The sequence below is a fragment of the Castor canadensis genome, chromosome 5, assembly GCF_047511655.1.
Source record: "Castor canadensis chromosome 5, mCasCan1.hap1v2, whole genome shotgun sequence".
NCBI lineage: Eukaryota > Metazoa > Chordata > Mammalia > Rodentia > Castoridae > Castor > Castor canadensis.
Genome location: NC_133390.1, coordinates 67,808,131 through 67,827,679, shown reverse-complemented (window position 1 = coordinate 67,827,679; position 19,549 = coordinate 67,808,131). Strand labels below are relative to the sequence as shown.

The window sequence follows — 19,549 nt, the reverse complement described above, 5'->3', positions numbered from 1 at the left end:
TCTATCCAAATTAAGGGGGCTCACCAGGGCCTCAATTTGGACTCTAGTTTTTGTATTCTTACTTTATGCTTTTAAAAGAACTGCTTAGCCTTTCAGCCACATTTTCTAGAATTGGCATAGTCCCTCAGGAAACAAAAACAAAAATAAAATAACCTTTGAAGTCACTGAACACATAAAACATGCAAACAGGAAAGCAGAGGCAGGAGGTTTGAGAATTCAAGTGAGATCCTGTATCAAAAACAAAACAAAACACTTGCCTAGCATGTGCAAGGCCCTGGATTCAATCCCCAGCACTGCAATAAATAAACAAACAGCAAAATGGTAGTTCCAAATACCAGGCCCAACTCTCTGAATTTCTGTCTCCTCTTAGATTTTGGCCCAGAAGAGCGCCTCGCTATTTCACTAGCTCTCCAAGCCACATGTATGCATCTACCTCTGTGGCCGTGCCTCCTGCCTGTCACCTTTAGCATTACTAAATAACCTCACAACTGCCTTCCCTTCCTTCCCTCTGCAAGGAAGAGGGAGAAATATATACAATTGGGCGCAACTAAGCTTCATGTTCCAACCATGTGATTTATTGGTTGATCTTTGCTGAGAGTCTACAGTTAGTCTGGCCACCAGAATTCTTTTTTGCAACTAGATTTTATGACTATCATATGGAACAGTGTAAGATAGATTTGAACTGTGTAATTTACTAATCTTATTTAATTTTCATATCAGAAAAAAAAGATACTCCAATCCTCTGGCTTACTTTTATCACAATACTAAGGTAGGCAAAATGCTTGGTCCTGCTTATGGAATGGCTCAAGTGGTAGTGTCTGCCTCGAAAGCATGAGGCCCTGAGTTCAAACCCCAGAATTGCTTAAAAAAAAAACAACAGAAAACCTTGGTCCTTAAATTTGTATTTTATAAATAATAGATGGCATTCTATATAGATACATGGTTTATATATTCAATAATTTCTAAGGTTATTTCATTACTTTTTTGGTTTAGGTTTTTATTGAGACAGGGTTTCATTGTGTTGCCCAGGCTGGTCTCAAATTATTGGGCTTAAGACATCCTCCCACCTCAGCCTCCCAGGCAGCTGGGACTGTGCCCAACTTGGTTATTTTGTTATTAATTAAAGCCAAAAGTTTTTTTTTGTTTTTTTTTTTTTTGGCGCTGTAATTTACAGCCACAAATTGACATCTCAAAGTCATGTACCTGTTTTCTCTTGGCTTTTTCTTTGTGTGTGCGGTATAAGGACTAGTGGTTCAACTCAGGGCTTCACACTTGTTAGGCAGGCGCTCTACCACTTAAGCCACTCTGCAGCCCTTTTTTGTGTTAGGTATTTTTTAAGATAGGGTCTCGTGAACTATATGCCTGGAATGACTTCGAACCACAATCCTCCTGATCTCTTCCTTCTAAGTAGCTAGGATTACAGGCGTGAATTACCTGCTTCTTGGTTCTTTCTTAACCTCCCCCTTACTTCAGTCTTCCTTTCATGATCCCTACTTTGGTTAGGACTTAAGATTCCAGCAGATCCTCTGCAGAGAGTGCATGCATAGGCAAACCCCAAGTGAAGGGAAGTGATTTGTACAAGACTAGACAGCTACTGGCAGAGGTGTCTAGTCTTGCCCCAACATGACAGTGAGCACAGTAGAAAAGCACAAATGGGTCTCCCCCAGAGAAGGAAGCAAAGGTTCGCTCCCTTCTCATAGGGTTTTACTTTCAGTTGACTCTGTACCTCTATTCTTCTAGGAATCCAATAGATAATGTGGTATGTGTCAACTGCATTACTAAGCGACCTCAACTACTGACGGTAAAAAAGACCCCAGACAGGTAAACTGCATCTGGACAGGGAGGATTTACCAGCACTGTTAATGCAAACAGGAAAGGATGGCTCTGAACATCCCTCAGTGTGCTGATCTTTGTTACTGGGCAAATCCATCACGGGGACCCTGGAAGCTCTATTTACAGGACTGTTACAGGAGATTCTGAACCTGGGGTGTGAGGTTCAGAAGCCAGACAGCTCCTATACCATCTAATGTGAATCTCTTTTCCTTATGCCTGAGTTCTGTATCCTAGGGCTAAAGAAAACTGCTCTGTGTCCTGTGTGCGCAATGCGAGAGCTCTCATAGGGAGAGAAGTGTCTGCTGTTACCCCGCAGGAAGCTGTGTTTCCTGTCACATCTTGCTGGGTACATTCATGCCAAGTGTGGCCTATATTAGTCTTGTATGAATGTTTAGTCGAGCCTAACATCAACCCCCAGTGTGCATTTCAGGAGACGTTCAAGTTGAACTGGGCGATTCGATACTTCGTGCTATGCTTGCAATGAGCACAATGCATCAGAGCCTATCCTGTCCACCTCCAGATGAACAAGCCTTTTGGAGACAGTGCTCACAGACTGGGTATGGTGGTTTATTCCTGCAATCTCAGCTACATGGAGGCATAAGTAGGAGGATCACAGTCCAAGCCAACCTGGGCCAAAACATGAGACCTCATCTGAAAAACAACTAAAAGTAGAAAGGGCAGGAGGAGTTGCTCAAGTGGTAGAGCGCTTGCCTAGCAAGAGCGAGGCCCTGAGTTCAAACCCTAGTATCAGCAAAAGAAAAAAATTAAGTTCACACACTCTACAACTTTATTTGCAATGGAGTACAGTTATATTATAAGATAACCCACAAAAAGAACCTTGAGTCCTGTTTTCGAGATCACAAGAGTCCATTTGCTGTCTTACGACCTCTAGCTATCATTTCAACCGTAGGCGTGTGGACCTGGACGACCAGAGCTAATTTAGATGGAAGCACTTCACTTTCTTAAACAAGGGCAGATCATCCATATCGTGCTGAGTAGAGCACAAAGCTGAAGAATGCTGCCTCTCCTCCTCCTCTGCTTCCTCGGGGATGGGAAATCACACTCACTTAGCCATTTTCCATGTCTTGCGTTTCCCTGTCGTCTTCAGTTCGAGTTTCTCTGGTGGGTGAATTCTTGGCAACTGAGCCCTCCTCCTGCAGCTGCTGGGTGACGCTCTGCCAGACCATGGCTTCTGTGTGCTGGTGGATGATCTCATGGGCCGCCAGGATGTGCTTCCGCTGTGCAGCCCTCACTGTGCCAGAGTGACAGGAGAGTTTTACTCGGAGAATCTGAATGAAACCATTCCCAAATGTCCTCAAGGGGTAGTGACAAACATGGTAATTTTGCAAACCACATATATTCTTCTTAGAGCTAACTGAATTAAGGAAAAATTAAGAATTTAGAAGGACATGTATTGCAAGCATGGTCCCCAGCTGGTGACACTATTAAGAGATGATTGATCAGGAAGGCACTAATATAATCGATAGGTTAGTACATTGATAAGTTCCTGGCTGACTGAGGTATGTGGATCACTGGGGCGCACCTTTGGAGGGTGAATCTGTTACCAATCCTTTGTCCTTCATTCTTTCTGCTTCCTGGGCACATGAAGTGAGCAACTTTGCTCTGCCAGGGCCTTCTGCCATGACACTCTGCCTCACCACAGCCCAGCAACAACAGAGCCAGCTGACTACAACTGAAACCTCTGAAACTGTGAGCCAAAATGAATCTTTCCTTTCAAATTATTTCTGTAAGGTATTTTGTCATGGCAATGAAATTAACTAACCCCAAATCCACACCTTATTGTGGGGGTGGAGAGGTAGGGTAGTACTGGGGTTTTGAACTCAGGGCCTTGCATTTGTTAGGCAGTGCTCTACCATTTGACATGCGTCCAGCCCTTTTTTGCTTTTAGATCATTTTTCAGATAGGGTCTCAAGCTTTTTGGACTGCAATCCTCTTTCCTATGCCTCCTGCAAAGCTAGAATTACAAGTGTGCATTATTGTACCTGACCTATTTTTTTGAGATGGGGTCTAGCTGTTTTTTCCTGGGTTGGCCTTGATCCTAAATCCTCCTAATCTCTGCCTCCCTTGTAGCTGGTATTATAGGAATGAACCACTGCTTCTGGCCACACACCTATTTCTTGCTGCTCCCACTCTTTATTTAGGCCAGCATTTTCCTTCACTCCAACCCTTAGCAGCTTGCCTCACCTAGAATGCCTGTACTCAGAGTCATGCCCTTTTTCAAAGTCCAGTTCCTCCGGAAAGTCTGCTTGGATTCAGTCAGCTCACATTTCCCACCTATCATGTACACATTTATGCCAACCCACGCAGCACTGAAGTGTTTCACAGGAGTTACATTTTGTTCTCAATCTGCGTTATCAGTGATTGTGGATGACTGATTGGTTTTAACAAAACTCCTGTCTCACACTTCTCTTTGGACCTTAGTTTCTAATATCGAGGGCACTGTTGATTGGTGACGAGGTGGTCCTAGTTCCAAATTCTAAGTGTCCTTGTCAAGCTTCAGCACTGACTGAGGAAGTGCCTAAGCCTTTGGAAAAGAGCGTGTTGCATGAGTGATGATGATGACCTACTGTGCCAAGCACTGATAAGCAAGTGGCATCAGTTATCCATTAAATTCCCACAATCCTAAAAGAGAATTTTATTAATATCCTCACTTTCAGAAGATAAACATAAACACAGAGCAGTCAGGCAATTTATCCAAAGTAATATATAATATGACAGTAAGAAGTACTCTAGACTGGGCATGGTGGTACAGGCCGGTCATCCCAGCACTCAGGAGGCTAAGGCAGGAGGATTGTGAATTTGAGGTAAACCTGGTTTACACAGTGAAACCCTGTCTCAAAAAAAATGTACTACAGATTCTTTGCTATTCTGGTATTGGCTACTTTACATAGGGTAATTCACACAGCTCACTGCACTTTACAGCAGTGTGGTTGAAAATGCAGGGGATTTGGAGCCACATAGGTCATGCCTCAATTCTGCAAGCATATTTGCAAGCACTAATTCCTTAGCTGAAAAGGGAGAATGCACCTGCAGCTGTTGTAAGAAACTGAGAGCCTGGTGCTAGTGGCTCACACCTGTAATCCTAGCTACTTGGGAGGCAGAGGTCAGGAGGATAGAGCTTTGAAGCTGCCCCTCTCACAGCAAATAGAGACCTTATCTTTAAAAAAAAATTACAAAGAAGGGGCTGGCAGAGTGGCTTCAGTGGTAAGAGCACCTGCCTAGCAAGCGTGAGGCCCTGAGTTCAAACCCAAGTGAAGCCAAAAAAAAAAAAAAAAGAAATTGAGCTAATGTACATTTTCAAATGGTTAGTGCACTGCTTAGAATTTTAAATGTGTGCATTTAAGACTTGGCTGGCACTGGGTGGGAATGGGGCTGGGGAGAAAAGATGAGAGAAATGTAAATAATGTACAATATAAGTCTGAGTGGAACTGTCACTTTGAATTCCCCCCTCTGTAATGAATACATCCTAATAAAAATTTTTATTTAAAAAAACTTGGCAGTTACTGTTATTTTATACCTATAGACTGACTCTTTAAGGTCTTTCTGAATCAGCAAATTTTTAAAAGTGAGACAACTCAAAATGGCCTGTACACATCAGACCCTTGCTACCCACGGGAATACGGTTCCCAGGAGACCTGTTGAGGAAAACCGGCCAGGGCTCAGGATGCACAGAGTTCAGTGCTGCACTGTGGGTGCTCGACTTGCTTTTCCCATAATGCCCCCAACTTGCACTAAACAAATCTAAAATTTCACTTTCTCACTTAAATCAAGCACATTCACTTTTACCTTGATTTTTAGGTACCACTTGCTTTTGGGAAGACAGATTTTCACAAAATTAAGGGCAGGGAAACACTCAGCAGACAACAGGACAATTTAAACACAACTGAACTGACAAAAACGTGGGACTGACGAGCTTCTCACCATCCACTGAGATGCGTGGTACACATGTGGGAACTTAAATTTTTTTGGTTTTGACATTTCTTTTGATTTTTAAAAAAAAGTATTTACTTTTGTGATCACCCTTGGCCCAAATCACATGTAATAAATCTGTGAATAAGGCGGTAATTGTATAAGGCGGTATACAATTAAGATGTATAACAACATCTTAATTGTAGGTAAAGAGTACATATCATAAGGTTGACTTATTTGAAATGAGAAGCAGAAGTTCCTCTCTGTCCACACGGCATTTTTGATTTGGCATGCTATAAAGGAACATCCCCACCCCCCAAGTCGCCCATAGACAGTCTCACTGGATTCTTCCACTCAGGTTCCTCCTCCAAATCTCTCCCTTGGGACCCAAAAGGACTTGGGGAAGGGGATCTTAACTAGTAAATGTCAAACCCACTGTTTCCCCATCTCCTTCACATCCCACAAGTAGAACAGATCTGGTGCAGGCTGACCTGACTTTGGACCTAGGAGTACAAAGGAGCTGATATTTTCTTAAGGATCTAGAAAACATAAGACTCCATCTATGCTGTAAGGGGATGGAGAAATATGTATTTCTTGACCTAAAGGTTAATTTTGTGGTACAGGCACTATTTACACTGTTGATGGGAGTAAAGCAGTCTTTTGTGGGGCAATGGGGTAAAATCTATCAAAATGTAAAATGCATATGCCCTACTCGCAGCATTTGTGCTGCCAGGAATATGCACTTGGAAGCATGGCCAGAGAGGCGTAGTTAGAGAAAAACACACCAGAAGCACACTAAATGCTTATCGCCATGGGGAGTGGGTTTAAAAATCACACAACTGTCACATAATTGGGAAAATACAGAAACCCTTTGTCCTAGTGTGTTAGAACTCCACCATCCCCTTACCCTCAATCCTGTAAACATCCCACACTTTTCTGTTTAAACTTGCCCTGAAGTTCCTTGTGTCATCCTGGAAGCTTCTGCACTGCTCACCTGAATATTGGCCTTGTCCTGATGTCACCCCACTCTGGGATCAGGCCTGGCACCCATAGTTTCAGAACTCAGGGAGAACCTTCTTTTCCTTTTTAAGACATTTTTCTCTCCTTCTCTATTCACTAAAAGCATTAATCTTTTTCAAAAATGTCACTTTTGACAAATGATAAATTGAGATACTTATACTTAGTTGCAGTCCCAGCAGAAGTTCAGAATTGATGGTGCAGGGAGAGTAGCAGAACAGATCTAGATCCTTGGGCACCCATGCTTTTCCACACCCACAGTTCTCGTACCCTGCCTGCAAAAGGCTGCTGCAGTGTCAATCAGATACACGTCTTCTAGAAACTTGGGGACTTCCTTTTAAAGGAAGTTGGGGCTTGCTATTTGAGAAGCTTATAGGAACTGCATCCCACCTCTGAGAGGCAAAGAGAAGCTGCAGTCAGACAGCAGGACAAGAACAGACACATTCCAAAACAGGCAGCTCAGTGCTTCTCCTCTGGAATCCCAAAGTAAAGCTTACCTTTTTCTTTGACAGAGTCTTTTTGCACTTCTGGAATCAGAAAACTATAAACCAACTCGGCAACAATCTCCTCTGATTGAAGATATGTTCGACTAAAAAATAGTAATAATAATAAATAAATAAAAATTATTTCCTATGTTTCTTTGCTTGAGCTGTTGATTTACACCTAGCAACTCCACTGCCCAAATCCTTCCATCACCTTTTCCTTGACTGAATGATCTGACATGGCACATTCCTGGTAAGCTTGTTTACTCCATGGAAAATTAGGATTTGTCCTTATCCTTCATTTACCAGACTACGAGGAAGGGAATGTTAAAAATTCAGCTTACACATGGAAGCCAAAAACTTTGGGATCAAGTCCAAGCAATGATGCACACACACATTTCCACACTGTTTTCACGATTCCAAGTATTCCAAAAGCATGTAATAAGAAAGTAATCCACATTGCAAGGGACCTCAGGCTGCTGCCATACAGAGGTGTAGGGATGTTGACTTCTAACAAGTTACATCAGGAAAACAGTGGACACCCAAGCCTGAGTTGTATATTTATTTCTCCTTAGTGGTGACATCTTAAGCTCCTAAAAATTTCTACAAGAATAATGGTGATGAATGGGCTGACTATTCTCTTGGTGGGCTCACCGGCTTTCCATTTCGTAGGCAATGTCATTGATTTCCTCAGCCACCTTCTCAATTTCTGCTCTGGCTTGTTCTTCTGCAGTATTCTCTTCAGTATTCAGTATTATGTCTTCCAGATAGGAGGTGACAGTACTCTGGTGAACTTTAACCACCTGCAAAGAAACCCCAAAATACCCCTACTTACTAACAGCTGTTATATGCAAGGTAAGAAAAACACGAACATTGGCTGACCTTCTTTCAACAAGTACACTTCATTAAGTCAACAGTTCCATCCATTTGTCACCCACCTACCTACACACTCATCCTTGGCAGTTCCCATCCATGGAGCCCATTTGGAACTATGGATTTTACGTGATGGGTAAGCAATAAGCACTGCCAAAGACCTTGGCTTCAGATCAATGACCTAGTTTGAATCCTGGCTTTGTCCTTATCAACAGTGTAACTTGGCCAACCTACCTAACTGTGGCAGAGGCTTGGAGGTATTTTCCAATGTCCTTTCTTCCGTCTTAACAAAACCCTGGGATTTTAGCTGGGCAAACAGGTACTTCGAGTAAAGGGTACATTTTCTAGCACTCCTAGGAGCTGGACACAGCCATTTGGCCAACTTCTGGCCAAGGGAATAATGCAGAAATGATATGTGCAACTTCCAAAAAGACCTCTTCAAGGGAAAGGCTTAGCTTTTTCTCTTTTGATTTCTTATTTTCCTGGGGACAGAGTGCTGAAACACCAGCAGTCACTTTAAATTTACCATAAGGGCCAACCTTAAGGGCCAAAGAACAGAAAATTAGAAGGAACCTGGATCTCTGAAGCATTTATTGAACCCGCTACCAGCCCTGACTGCTTCTTTTTAAAGATTTCTTGAAATCATGAAGTAAAACTTAGAATTCAAATGTGCAGAGCACATAAATGTGCAGAGTATGTATGAGGGTAATGCCAGCACCCATTGGTCAACTGCCAGGACCTCAGAAGGCCACCAAGTCCTTCCTGGCCACAGCCCCTTTCCATGTTCATGACTGTCCTAGAGAACTGTCCTATGCTTTATGATTCTGCTCCCATGGTATGCAACCATAACCAACACAGGTTAGCTTTGCTGTTTGACAGGTGTGTGCACAGGAAGCATCACAAGCATCAGCTATGATTAAGCGTTCTGTCCCCTCAACAGATGGTGAGCATCTTGAAAGTAGGGAGCTTTTCTAGTTCATGTCTGCATGTCTCTTTGGATCTGAGATAATGCCCAGCACTGAGGAACAATTCAGGACCTGTTTCTTGATGGGTGCCTCAGCACAACAATGAATGTGTGATATTTACTGTACATCTAACTATAAAACACTAACCTGAAACCCATGTGTTCCCCATAGACTGTCTCAATAATAGCTCAATACAATGTCAATCAAATGACCAACCAACAAAAATATATTTGCTGAATGTCTAGTATATACAGCTACTGATGCTGATGTGGAAGGCCCAAAGCAAGCATACAGCATGCCTGCTGTCACAGAGACTACCTCTCGTTCAGGAAGCAACCTGTACATATATGGAGCGATTAGATAGCTGAGTCATAACACAGTAGAGAGGCAGGAAGTCTGATGTGCTCCACTCACAGTGAAATATGTACTTGTATGTTTACATACATCTGTATAAATGAGTAAGCTTCTGGACACGTTTATGCTTGGAAGTGAATGATTAAATAAGGGAGCATTGATAGCTCTGTGTGTGTGCATATGTGTGCACATGTGCTCCTCCATGTCTTTACGGATATTGTACACACTGGATATATTTGTGAATATTTCTCAGTGCTTCTTTTATGGAAATTTACCATATTTATCTCTGACTTTGGTTTGTGTGCAGATGTATTTATCTATATGAGTGTCTGTAAGGATGGAGGGTAAGGAAATAGGAAGGAAAACAGCAGCTGTATTTTAACTAAATAGACTAGGAATTAAAATGATGGCTGGTATTGGAAACTGAGGGTCCATGGCTGGGTGCATTCACTGCATAAATCGTCCTTCAGTCAGGCTGGAGAGGTTATCTTAACTCCTGTCCTTCCTAGACATCCTGACATTTCTAGCATTTAGAAGACACTTCCCCAAGAAGCTTTTCACCAGCTTCTGCCTTCCTGTTTTTGAGCAAAGTGGTTCCTGTTTCTTTTCTTTTTATTCTCACCCATGGAGTTGGTTCTTTGCATCCCCAGCTGGTTTTTCCTTAGTGGTATTAAGTATTTAGCTCTGGTTTGTCAATAATTTCTGAATCTCAGTAACTCTTTTTGAAGCAAAGTATGCTCAGATGGCAAAAAGACAGAATAAGAATTATCATATAGGCTGTTATGCATTGCAGATAATCTAGTCAAGTTGGAAAGCTGAAGTTGACACATATAATCCAAAGCATCTCAAACTGTAAAGAGGAAGGGCAATCCATTTAGCTTTAATCAAAAAAAGTATTTTTTGTAAAAAGAACCACACACTAAATAGTGTTCATGGATTAATCCTGCTTCCAGGGGAATTAGGTAAACCATTAAAATCTTAGACCAAGTAAGAAGACTCTGCAAACTGACATGGCATATTTTTTTTTACTTGAGGAACTCAAAAGTATCTTCAAATAGACAGAATACTCTTGTGTAGTGTACTGTCTTAAAGTTACAGGCTAGCTGGTGGCCCCATTCTGCCCACATCTGGTCCAGAGGAAGTGCTCACATAGCCTTCCCTTTTTAGATTCTAGTCACGTGGTAGCCATGTGGCCTCTTCTTGCTCACCTTAGTGCAGCTGGTCAGCTCAGCTTCCCCATCCTCCCTGTTTCTATCTGAACGAATACACAATATGCTCTCCAGCTGGTCCCACTGGAGATCCTCTCTCCTGACAGAAAAAGTATCCTCACCTCTGTCCCCACATCTCTAGGTATGGGGGACAGTGCTAGTCATGGCACTGTTCCCCTTAAAGAAATCTTCCTCTCAAATCTCTCCCAATGTCCACACTTCATATTCTCTAAAAGGGTGAGAACTTTAAAAAATTATTGGTGCCTAGAATTTCCTCTAAATTTGCATCTTGATCACGTTGGAATTTCAAATCCACGTCAGAATGGATTGGCCAGAATTCTAGTTTGTCAACCTGGTACATAACTCCCAAACTCATATCTTTAGCCAAAACCTCTCTTCTAAATTTCATCTTGAATACTCACCCAATAAAATGGTAACTCACTTAGCTGTCCCAGACTACATTTAAATTGAATTCTGGATTTTTTTCCTGCCACTAAACCTATTCCTCACTCCACTGACCTTCCTCAGAAAATAGTAGCATCATCTTCCAGATGAATAAGCACTACACTGGCGTCCTACTTCAGTTCCCTCTTTCTCACTCTGGCCTTAACTACAACAGCCTCCTTCCTGGTCTCCCCCTTCCCACTCTGCCCTCCCTCCAAACCTCCACACACAAGCAGAGTAACCTCTTTAAGTTGTGTCACCGGGCCCCATTTGTTTCCTTCATGAATCTACAGCATTTTCTAACTCTATACTTAAGTGCTGCTACTTAAGCCCTAGGAGAGAAGGGACCATGTCTGGGTTTTCCCTACAGAGTATCCCGCAGTGCCTTTCCACAGAGCCTGACCTGGAGTAGGAACCCAATGCATATTTGCTGAATAAAGTGAAAAAGCAAAATCCAATGCCATTTCATGTCAAGAGATTCCTTTGGCTTAACATGGCTCCTTCCAGGGGGCTTCCATTCACCCAGCCGTCCCCACTTACCTCCTTAAATATCTGGTCCTCCTCCCGCAGGCGCCTCTGTTCCACCTGACGCCGACCACTCTCTTCTGCCTCTCGCATCCGCCGCTGGCGCTCAGCCAACATGGCAAAGGCATGGATCCTCCTCTCCTCCTGCAGTCTCACCAGCTCTTTCGACAGGAAGTCTAACATGTCTGCCAGAGCCTTTCCCTCCAGGCCAGCCAAATGGTTCTCAATCAGTGACACCTCAAAAATAAAGAAACGCTTTTAAGGATACAAATTCCACTACAAATGGCGATTTAATTATTAAGAGTGCTGGATTACTCAGAACTCTTGACAGTCGATCTGCTGTCTAACTGCAGTTCGTTTTTACTAGGAATGCTACATCTCCATTGGCCCCCATCCCAAAGGTTCTTCACTAGGAAAACTTCTCACAAATATAGACAAGAGAAAGTAGTCTGCTCAGTCAGTTCCTGGCAAATAGCAGCCCTCAACTTGCAAACAGGATTTAGCAAAACATTTCTGTTAACAGCCACTGGGATGTATTTTTTTTCTTTCAATTTTATCTAGAAGGTCAAGTTGTGTCTTCCCAGACATGAAAGAAAATGTCAAGATTCTTACTAAAGACAATATTAGAGCTTAATGAAATAGAACCTCCTAAAAATTCATTCACTGGTGCCTTTTAATTAAAAAAATTAAGTTCGAGGAAATTTAAAATCTTGAAAAACATGCAAATAGAAAGCTTTGGTACTTTTAGTCTTTTAATAATTCAAAGCCATTAGCAACTATCTTTGTAACAGTGTGGGAAAAAGCTAAGTGTCCATGTGATCACTGAGGTAAAATAAGGGAGCTTTCAGCCAGGAGGAGGACAAAGTATGCATCCTTGGGTACTGGCTTTGACATATGGGAGAGAAAAGCTCATAAGGTTATTTATCCTGTGCAATTTAATCCCATGCCCTCTCCTGTCCTTGAAGAGAAGGGAAAGGAAAAGGGCTCTTCTTCTTGCCATATGCTGCTTTAACACTGACCATTCTCCCTCTCCTCAGATCCCCTTTCCAGTCATATCTCAAGGGAAGGAATACTCACAGGTCTCAAAGGCAGGGTGGCCACAGGGTGAGATCATCAGTCAAATGTGGTTGTTAGTCCAGGACCCTCACCCTCATCCTCGCGCACCTTCTCACTCAACATGCCTTCTAACCACAAAGCTCAACTTTACTTATGAAATAGGCGGAAAGTGAGTATGAAAGTATAGCATCTCACAACTCCTTCAGGTATAAACAGCGGACCTTCAGCACAGAGATCACAAATGGATTCTCTCCCTGTCTGCAGAGAGCATCACTCCCTCACCTGGGGGCAGATGCAACCCTTAAGATCCTAAGAAGGCTACCTGTTCATGTTTAGCCTCCTTCCTCACTAAGAAACTTGGGTATGCTCAGGTAGAACAATCTAACCTGAAATATTTAGGAAGGTGATCCTGCTGCAATCCAACCATAAAATGTATCACATAACTGGGAATTGTGTATTCTCTGAATAGTTTTCCACAGAAATGAGAGAAGAAAAGAAGAGGGATCAGCATTGCTGTAGGTGTACGTGAGAAGCCCCTCCTCAGACTCCTGCATGTCACTGGTGTACCTCAGTTACAGCTGAAGGTAAGTGGTCCTTGGTTGAGTGACAGACTTTCCCATTAATTCCTCCTTTCACTCTTAACTGCCATGATCAGTCATGTGATCCACTACATGGGATAAATGGGTTGAAAAGCCCAATTGGCTTTGCTGCATCTGTTAAAGTTCATTGTCAGGAACTTATGGGCCAAGGAGGGCATTTTTCCAGCCAGAGTGCCAGGACCTGCTGTTTTCATGTCATCTGCCCCCTATTTGAACAGCTCAGGGACGGCAGGACCTCCAGATTCTGACACTCTAGTGTCCACATTCGTCTCACCTTTCTCTGGTCCCTTTTTCAGGTGTCACAGATTGTGACTTTCTTACTTTCTCCTTGCCTCAACCCTCCCAGCTGCTCCCCCAAGTGACCAGCTATGGTACCATTGTCATGTAAAAGAAGTACAGCAGAGGTCATTTCTGAACTGCTTACTGTTTGTGCTCAATTTCCACATAGCACAGGGGTTATGCATGTTATTCCAGTGGATAGAATCAACTTGGCTGAAAGTATGACTTTCTGAACACTAAACTCTGCAAACCGATTCTTTTTCAGATTGACTAACAGATAAATGGGAAAGGGAGATGTATACCTATACTATGCTGTAGCTTGCATGTATAGATGGATGCTGGAAGAAGCCAGAAAAAACATTGCATTGTTAGCTTAGCGCTGCAGTCTCAGCTGTGTCAGGGAGCAGAGAGCAGGTGGTCACCATGTACTTGGAGTTCACCCAGCAAGATCTACATAAGGCTCCAAAATTCAGAAATGAGTGCTAATATTTTAAAACAAATCTCATTTTTCACTTTTTTCATTTTGCTTTTATGACTTATTCATTCTGCTAACTCCTCACTAACTGAAATACAGTAGAGTCACCGAGTATTTTTTTAATTGAAAGGGAAAAATCTTATGGCTGGAAAAAAAGCAGTTGCATTTCTTGTTTGTTTGTTGCAAATAAAGAGAAGAATACCATTGCTAAGAATATTGACAGAGGGAGGACATAGGGAAGAAGTGAAGAAGGGTGAATGTGGTAGAAATATTACGTACTTATGTATGAAAACAGAAAAATGAGACCTGTCGAAACTATTCTAAGAATGGGGGAGGAGGATAAAGGAGAATGATGGGAGGGTTAATTTGACTAAGATATATTGTAAGCTCTTTTGTAAATGTCATAATGTACCTCCAGTGCAACAATAATATGATAATAAAAATGAAAAACAAAGAATGCTCTCAGAGCACTGGGGTGGAGGGGAATGTCCTATTTCTTCTCATTTCATCTATTGTTATTTTAACCTTGTTTGTGCAATAAGAAAACAAGAGGGAAAATGTAAGAAGACAGAAGAGGAAGAACCTTATGCTCGTGCAAGTTCCTCTGCCGCTGTAAGGCCAGGGTCATTTGCTTTTCGGCTTTTTTCATCAGCTTATCGTCTTCTTGGAGGGCGTGGCTGGTACGCAACTCCTGGATCAACTCCAACCGCTTTTCTTTCCCTTCAAACATCTGAACCAAATCAAATCAGAGACTGGTCATTACCATCCTTCCGTGCTGGCGCTAGGAGTGGCCTGCAGCAACCTGTTAGACCCCTGGGAACAGCAGGTTCTGTCCTGCCTTTGGGACTCACAGAACAGATGTGTTTCTCATAGAGTTTTCTGCACCTTCAGGAGCACAGGCAAAGAAACAGCACAGTTTTCAGTGAGCTATTAGTTCAGTTTCTGAAAATGTCTCTCAGAGACAAGCTGACAACTATAAGGTTATATTAAGAAACTACAACCTTCTCCTCAACTTCCTGTGATCCTTTCCTAAGAACCTGGGGGTTGCACTTTTATTCTGGGGAATACTGAAAGAAGAGAAAAGAGAGTGCAGTAGGCAGGTGGTTCCTCTCTCCCTCCTTGACAAGGTGCTGCCCACCTGGACAAAGCAGGTACTGGAAGGATGGGAAGGTAACTCAAGAGTATAGCTGAAATAGGCCCGCAAGGTGTAAGAGGGAATTCACCCTGGATCCAAGCACGTGTGCATCCTATAAAGGTGCTTCTCACACGTAAAACACCAGTGGCCAGGCCTACGCACCATATTCTGAACGACTCTGCCTCGAAGCAGCTGTTGCAGGCAGATCACAGCCATTTCTATCTCTTCTTCTTCCTAAAAGGAAAAGGGAGAACCGAGCAGCTTGAGAAGAGCAGCAGTCCAAGCTCCAATTATTTTTGAAGACTGATTTCAAGCAAGAAACTCTGCTAGATGCCAAAAGGATTTGAATGGAAATAAATCATGGCCTCTTGCCCTCATGGAACATGCGGTATTTTAAATGGCACTTAAGTTTACATTGAAACTCGTAATCATTACTAATTCATACTAATGACAGGACTGTCATACTGTCCCTACAAATGATGCCATTTCCAGCAAAAACTTTCTGGAAGCAACAAGTGTAGCTTACAATATCCTTTCAGCAAGAGTGTGTTCATGTTTGAGCATGAGTAACAAAGAATACAGCTAGTCCATGTTAGAGTGAGGTGCTTCTCACAAGAATTTAGCTAAACTGCTAAAATCATAATACACTCGGAAAAATTAACCATCTTCAAAAATCATCTTAAATAACTGAAAGGCAGGAGAACAGGGTGTGGAAATCTAATTAGGGTGCCTCTATGGTAAAAGAAGGCAACCATTCAATGGTGGCATTAAACCCATGAAAGACAACAGGAAACCAGAGACCTGCACAGAGGCTGGAGAAGGTGCACCTCTTGGCCAGGGGGTGGTTCATCCCATTGAGGGACATCCCAAGGAGAGGTGACCTGATGACACACACCACTCTTCTGAATGTGGCTTGATTTCCTGTGGGGACTGCCGTCCCCTGGAAGACATGGCAGACATTGGGTATTGGGCCTCCCACCAGGCAGCCCTTGCTCTCTCCATAGCACAGCAGGAACAGTAACTATCTATTGTGGTGCCCCAGCAGCTCCTGTGGGTTTTTTTAGCCTGAGTCCATCCTCTAAATTCCAACCAACTTTGGTGCCTTGCCCAGGCTGAGTCTGGTGAGGAGTGGTCTGAGTGACCCCTGAGCCATTCCTCACCCAGAAGACAGCCTGTCTGGATACCACCTCTGGCATTTTTGTTCCTCTCTGACTCCTCCTCATATGGGAAGAGGCACAGTAAGGTGACTGGTTATCAGTCAGAATTCTTTTAGTATTTGGCACACCTGAAGGTTACCATCCAATGCCTATTTTTTATGGAAAGAGTTTTCATTCTTGATGTTTTTATTATTGAAAATGATTGGGTTTACATTTTACTTTATTTTTTGTGTGTGTTTGATATGTGAAACTAAAGACAAACCCAAAGAAACTTAAGAAATTACCACCGTTCAATTAGATTCTTTTTTTTCAACCCGAACTATGCTAAGAATGAATTGACGGCAATACTGAATTGCACATTTTGAACTTACATAGGAACTCATTTCCAAGGTTGGAGTTGGAAGCCGAGGCTGAGGGATGGGTTTCCTTTGAAGGAAGCGCAGAGGTTTCTTTGCTTCCAGAACTTTATTCTTCTTGTCCAGGAGTGCCTGAAAGGACACACTTAATGTCATCCCTTACCTTTGCATTTTCCTTCACCTCCAGATCCAGGCCACAGACCTGAGTAGCAATTAGAAATACTATCTCTACAGCTATGCTAGGTCAGTTCCAGAAAGTCCCCACCAAGGTAAGTGTGTTTCCTACAGGAGGCTAAACATGGCACACAGTCCTAGCACAGTCACTTTAATCAAAGATTTGGGGGGGTGGTTAATTTTGGTTTTTTTTTAAAAGGTTCTGGCTTGTGTATAAATAAGCAAAACCTACAACTTCAATTTTTCCAGAAGTTTGTTGCTTTAAATGAATGCCTGAGTGAAAGGAAATTCTCCTGTGAAGCAAATGACTGAAATATTTAGTGTTTTATTGTTACAGGGGAACTAAGGGGCATTAAAGAGCAAGTGTCTCAAGTAGAGGGAGACCTTTCCTTTGTTCTGGAAGCCTGAGCATCTAGATTTTCTTAAATTAATTTGTTTCCAAGTAAAAGAGTGTGTATGTTTGTATTTTTACATGCTATTTTTTCACCCTATTTTTGTGGGGGAGGTGAGGTGGGACTGGGGTTTGAACGCAGGCCCTAGAACCTGCTAGACAGGCACTCTACCACTTGAGCCACACCTCCAGCCCCTTCACCCGATTTTTGATCATCAAAAATCCTGCCAAAATCATACATAAGATTTTGTTAACATTCCACTTTATCCATAGGGGAATACTTTTAATTCAAAAGTACCAAGAATTCTGATGTTTGTGGTTTTAAAATCATACCCTCAAAAGTTTTAATCATACAGTAAATTTATCTTATATTTTTCCATACAAACATAGAAAAGTGATATTAAAAAACAAACAAAGTCAAAGGTTGAAACTAATAAAAGTAGGCAAATTATGAGTGAAATTGACCACCATCTGTCTGTGGTTGCAATGGAATCTCTGAGTTTCTTCAAAATAGAACTGACAGCACGCACTGATCTGTAATCAGCTCTACAGCAACCACAGTTGGTGAGCCAGCAGAAAGAAGCAGAGTCTGAAAGTCATGACCATTCTAAAACAGGCATCTCCTGGATGGAGTCCGGAACATATCACAAGAAGCCACATCAAAACCAGTCAGTCACAATGGGTATGCTGACATGAACGTGGGAAAACAGGCACCCCCACATACTGCCAACACATCATTTATGTGAGAAAAAAATGGCAATATCCATCAAAACTGTAAATGCATGTACATATCTAGGAATTTATCTTTTAGAGACATGCTCACCCATGTACCAAATTGCAGCACTGTTTTTAATATGCAAGAGTTACACACAATTTCTATTAAAAGGGAAAAATCAATGATTAAATACATTTTGATACTTTTATACAGCAATATATCATGAAAGTGGAAAACATAATAAGAAAGCTTTTCTAGTAATATTGATATAGATTTCCAATAATGTTAACTAAAAACAAAAAAAAGCAAAGGCAGAACTGTATGTTTTATATATTAACATTTGTATAAGAAAAATTTAAAAGATGTTTACAACCCGGAAGTGGTTGCTCATACCTATAATCCTAGCTACTCGAAGGCTGAGATCAGGAGGAGCTAAATTCAAAGCCAGGCTGGGCAAAAAGTTTGAGAAGCCCTATCTCAACAGAAGAAGCTGGGCATGGTGGCACACATCTACCATCTCAGCTACATAGGAAAGCACAACTAGCAGGATCATGGTCCAGGCCAGCACAGGCAAAAAGTAAGGCCTATCTCCAAAATAACCAGAATAAAAAGGACTGGAGGCGTGGCTCAATCTGTAGACATGCCGCAGGCACAAAGCCCAGAGTTCAAACCCCAGAACCACTCAAAAAAAATATATACATATACATATTTCTTTACATATATTCTTAAGCACACTCATACATGACATGTATGTATATATATATGTGCATGTATATATTTACACAGCCTCATATACACATACATATATCTTTGCTCATATAAAATATCTCTGGAAGGATAGACAGGATCTAAACAGGTTCTTTCCAGAGAAAGAACTTTATAGCAGGGAGATGGGAATAGAAGGCAAATATTAAGTTAACATTCTCGTATAACTCATGAATTTTGAGTTGGGTAAATATATTCCCCAGTTAATAAATGAATTAATTCTAAATATAAGGGGAAAACTCCAAATTTTAGAGAAAAAAATACAAGATTTTCAGAATTAAAAGAAAAATCTTTTGGTTAGGAAGTTCAATGGAAAGCATATTTGACAAAATAAATGAGATTTTCTTCAATCTCATCCTCAAATTTCCTTTAAAGGTAGAGTTGAGAGAGAGACAGAGACAGAAAAAGAATATACTTCTTAAGCAGAAAAAAAGATCAAATTGGTAGACTCCTTTAGTCCACTTAATGACACAGGCAATTTCTTTTTTTTTGGGTGGTACTAGGGTTTGAACTCAGGGCTTCATGCTTACTAGGCAGACACTCTACCACTTGAGCCACTCCTCCAGCCCCATACACAATTTCACAAAGCATCAAAAAACATGTTCCAAACCCAGATGTGGCGGTATATACTTACAATCCCAGCACTCTGGAAGCTGAAGCAGGAGGATAAAGAGTTCCAGGCCAGACATGGTTACACAGAGTTACCCTGCCTCAAAAAACAAAACCAAAGATACATATTCAAGCCTAAATTTCCACCAAGAATGCCATCAAACTTGCACTGTGATAATTACTTTATGCTATTCTGGGAATTTCTCC

The 19,549-nt window shown here is 41.9% G+C and overlaps 1 protein-coding gene across 3 annotated transcripts in view; it reads right to left on the bottom strand.

The window, feature by feature from the left end:
* Positions 1 to 19,549, bottom strand: part of Cfap91 (cilia and flagella associated protein 91) — an 81,879-nt gene that overhangs the window by 16,964 nt on the left and 45,366 nt on the right. For 2 of the 3 annotated variants that reach the window (XM_074073232.1, XM_020176525.2), the window contains exons 11-17: positions 16,704 to 16,820; positions 15,338 to 15,409; positions 14,624 to 14,770; positions 11,647 to 11,868; positions 7,917 to 8,065; positions 7,278 to 7,369; positions 887 to 3,085 (exon numbers count right to left, since the gene is read on the bottom strand). In XM_074073232.1, the coding sequence (XP_073929333.1) occupies positions 2,901 to 3,085; positions 7,278 to 7,369; positions 7,917 to 8,065; positions 11,647 to 11,868; positions 14,624 to 14,770; positions 15,338 to 15,409; positions 16,704 to 16,820 (984 nt within the window). In that variant the 3' untranslated portion in view covers positions 887 to 2,900. Of the gene's footprint in view, positions 1 to 886; positions 3,086 to 7,277; positions 7,370 to 7,916; positions 8,066 to 11,646; positions 11,869 to 14,623; positions 14,771 to 15,337; positions 15,410 to 16,703; positions 16,821 to 19,549 lie in introns of those variants that run through there. The other variant, XM_074073231.1, reaches the window with a different exon arrangement.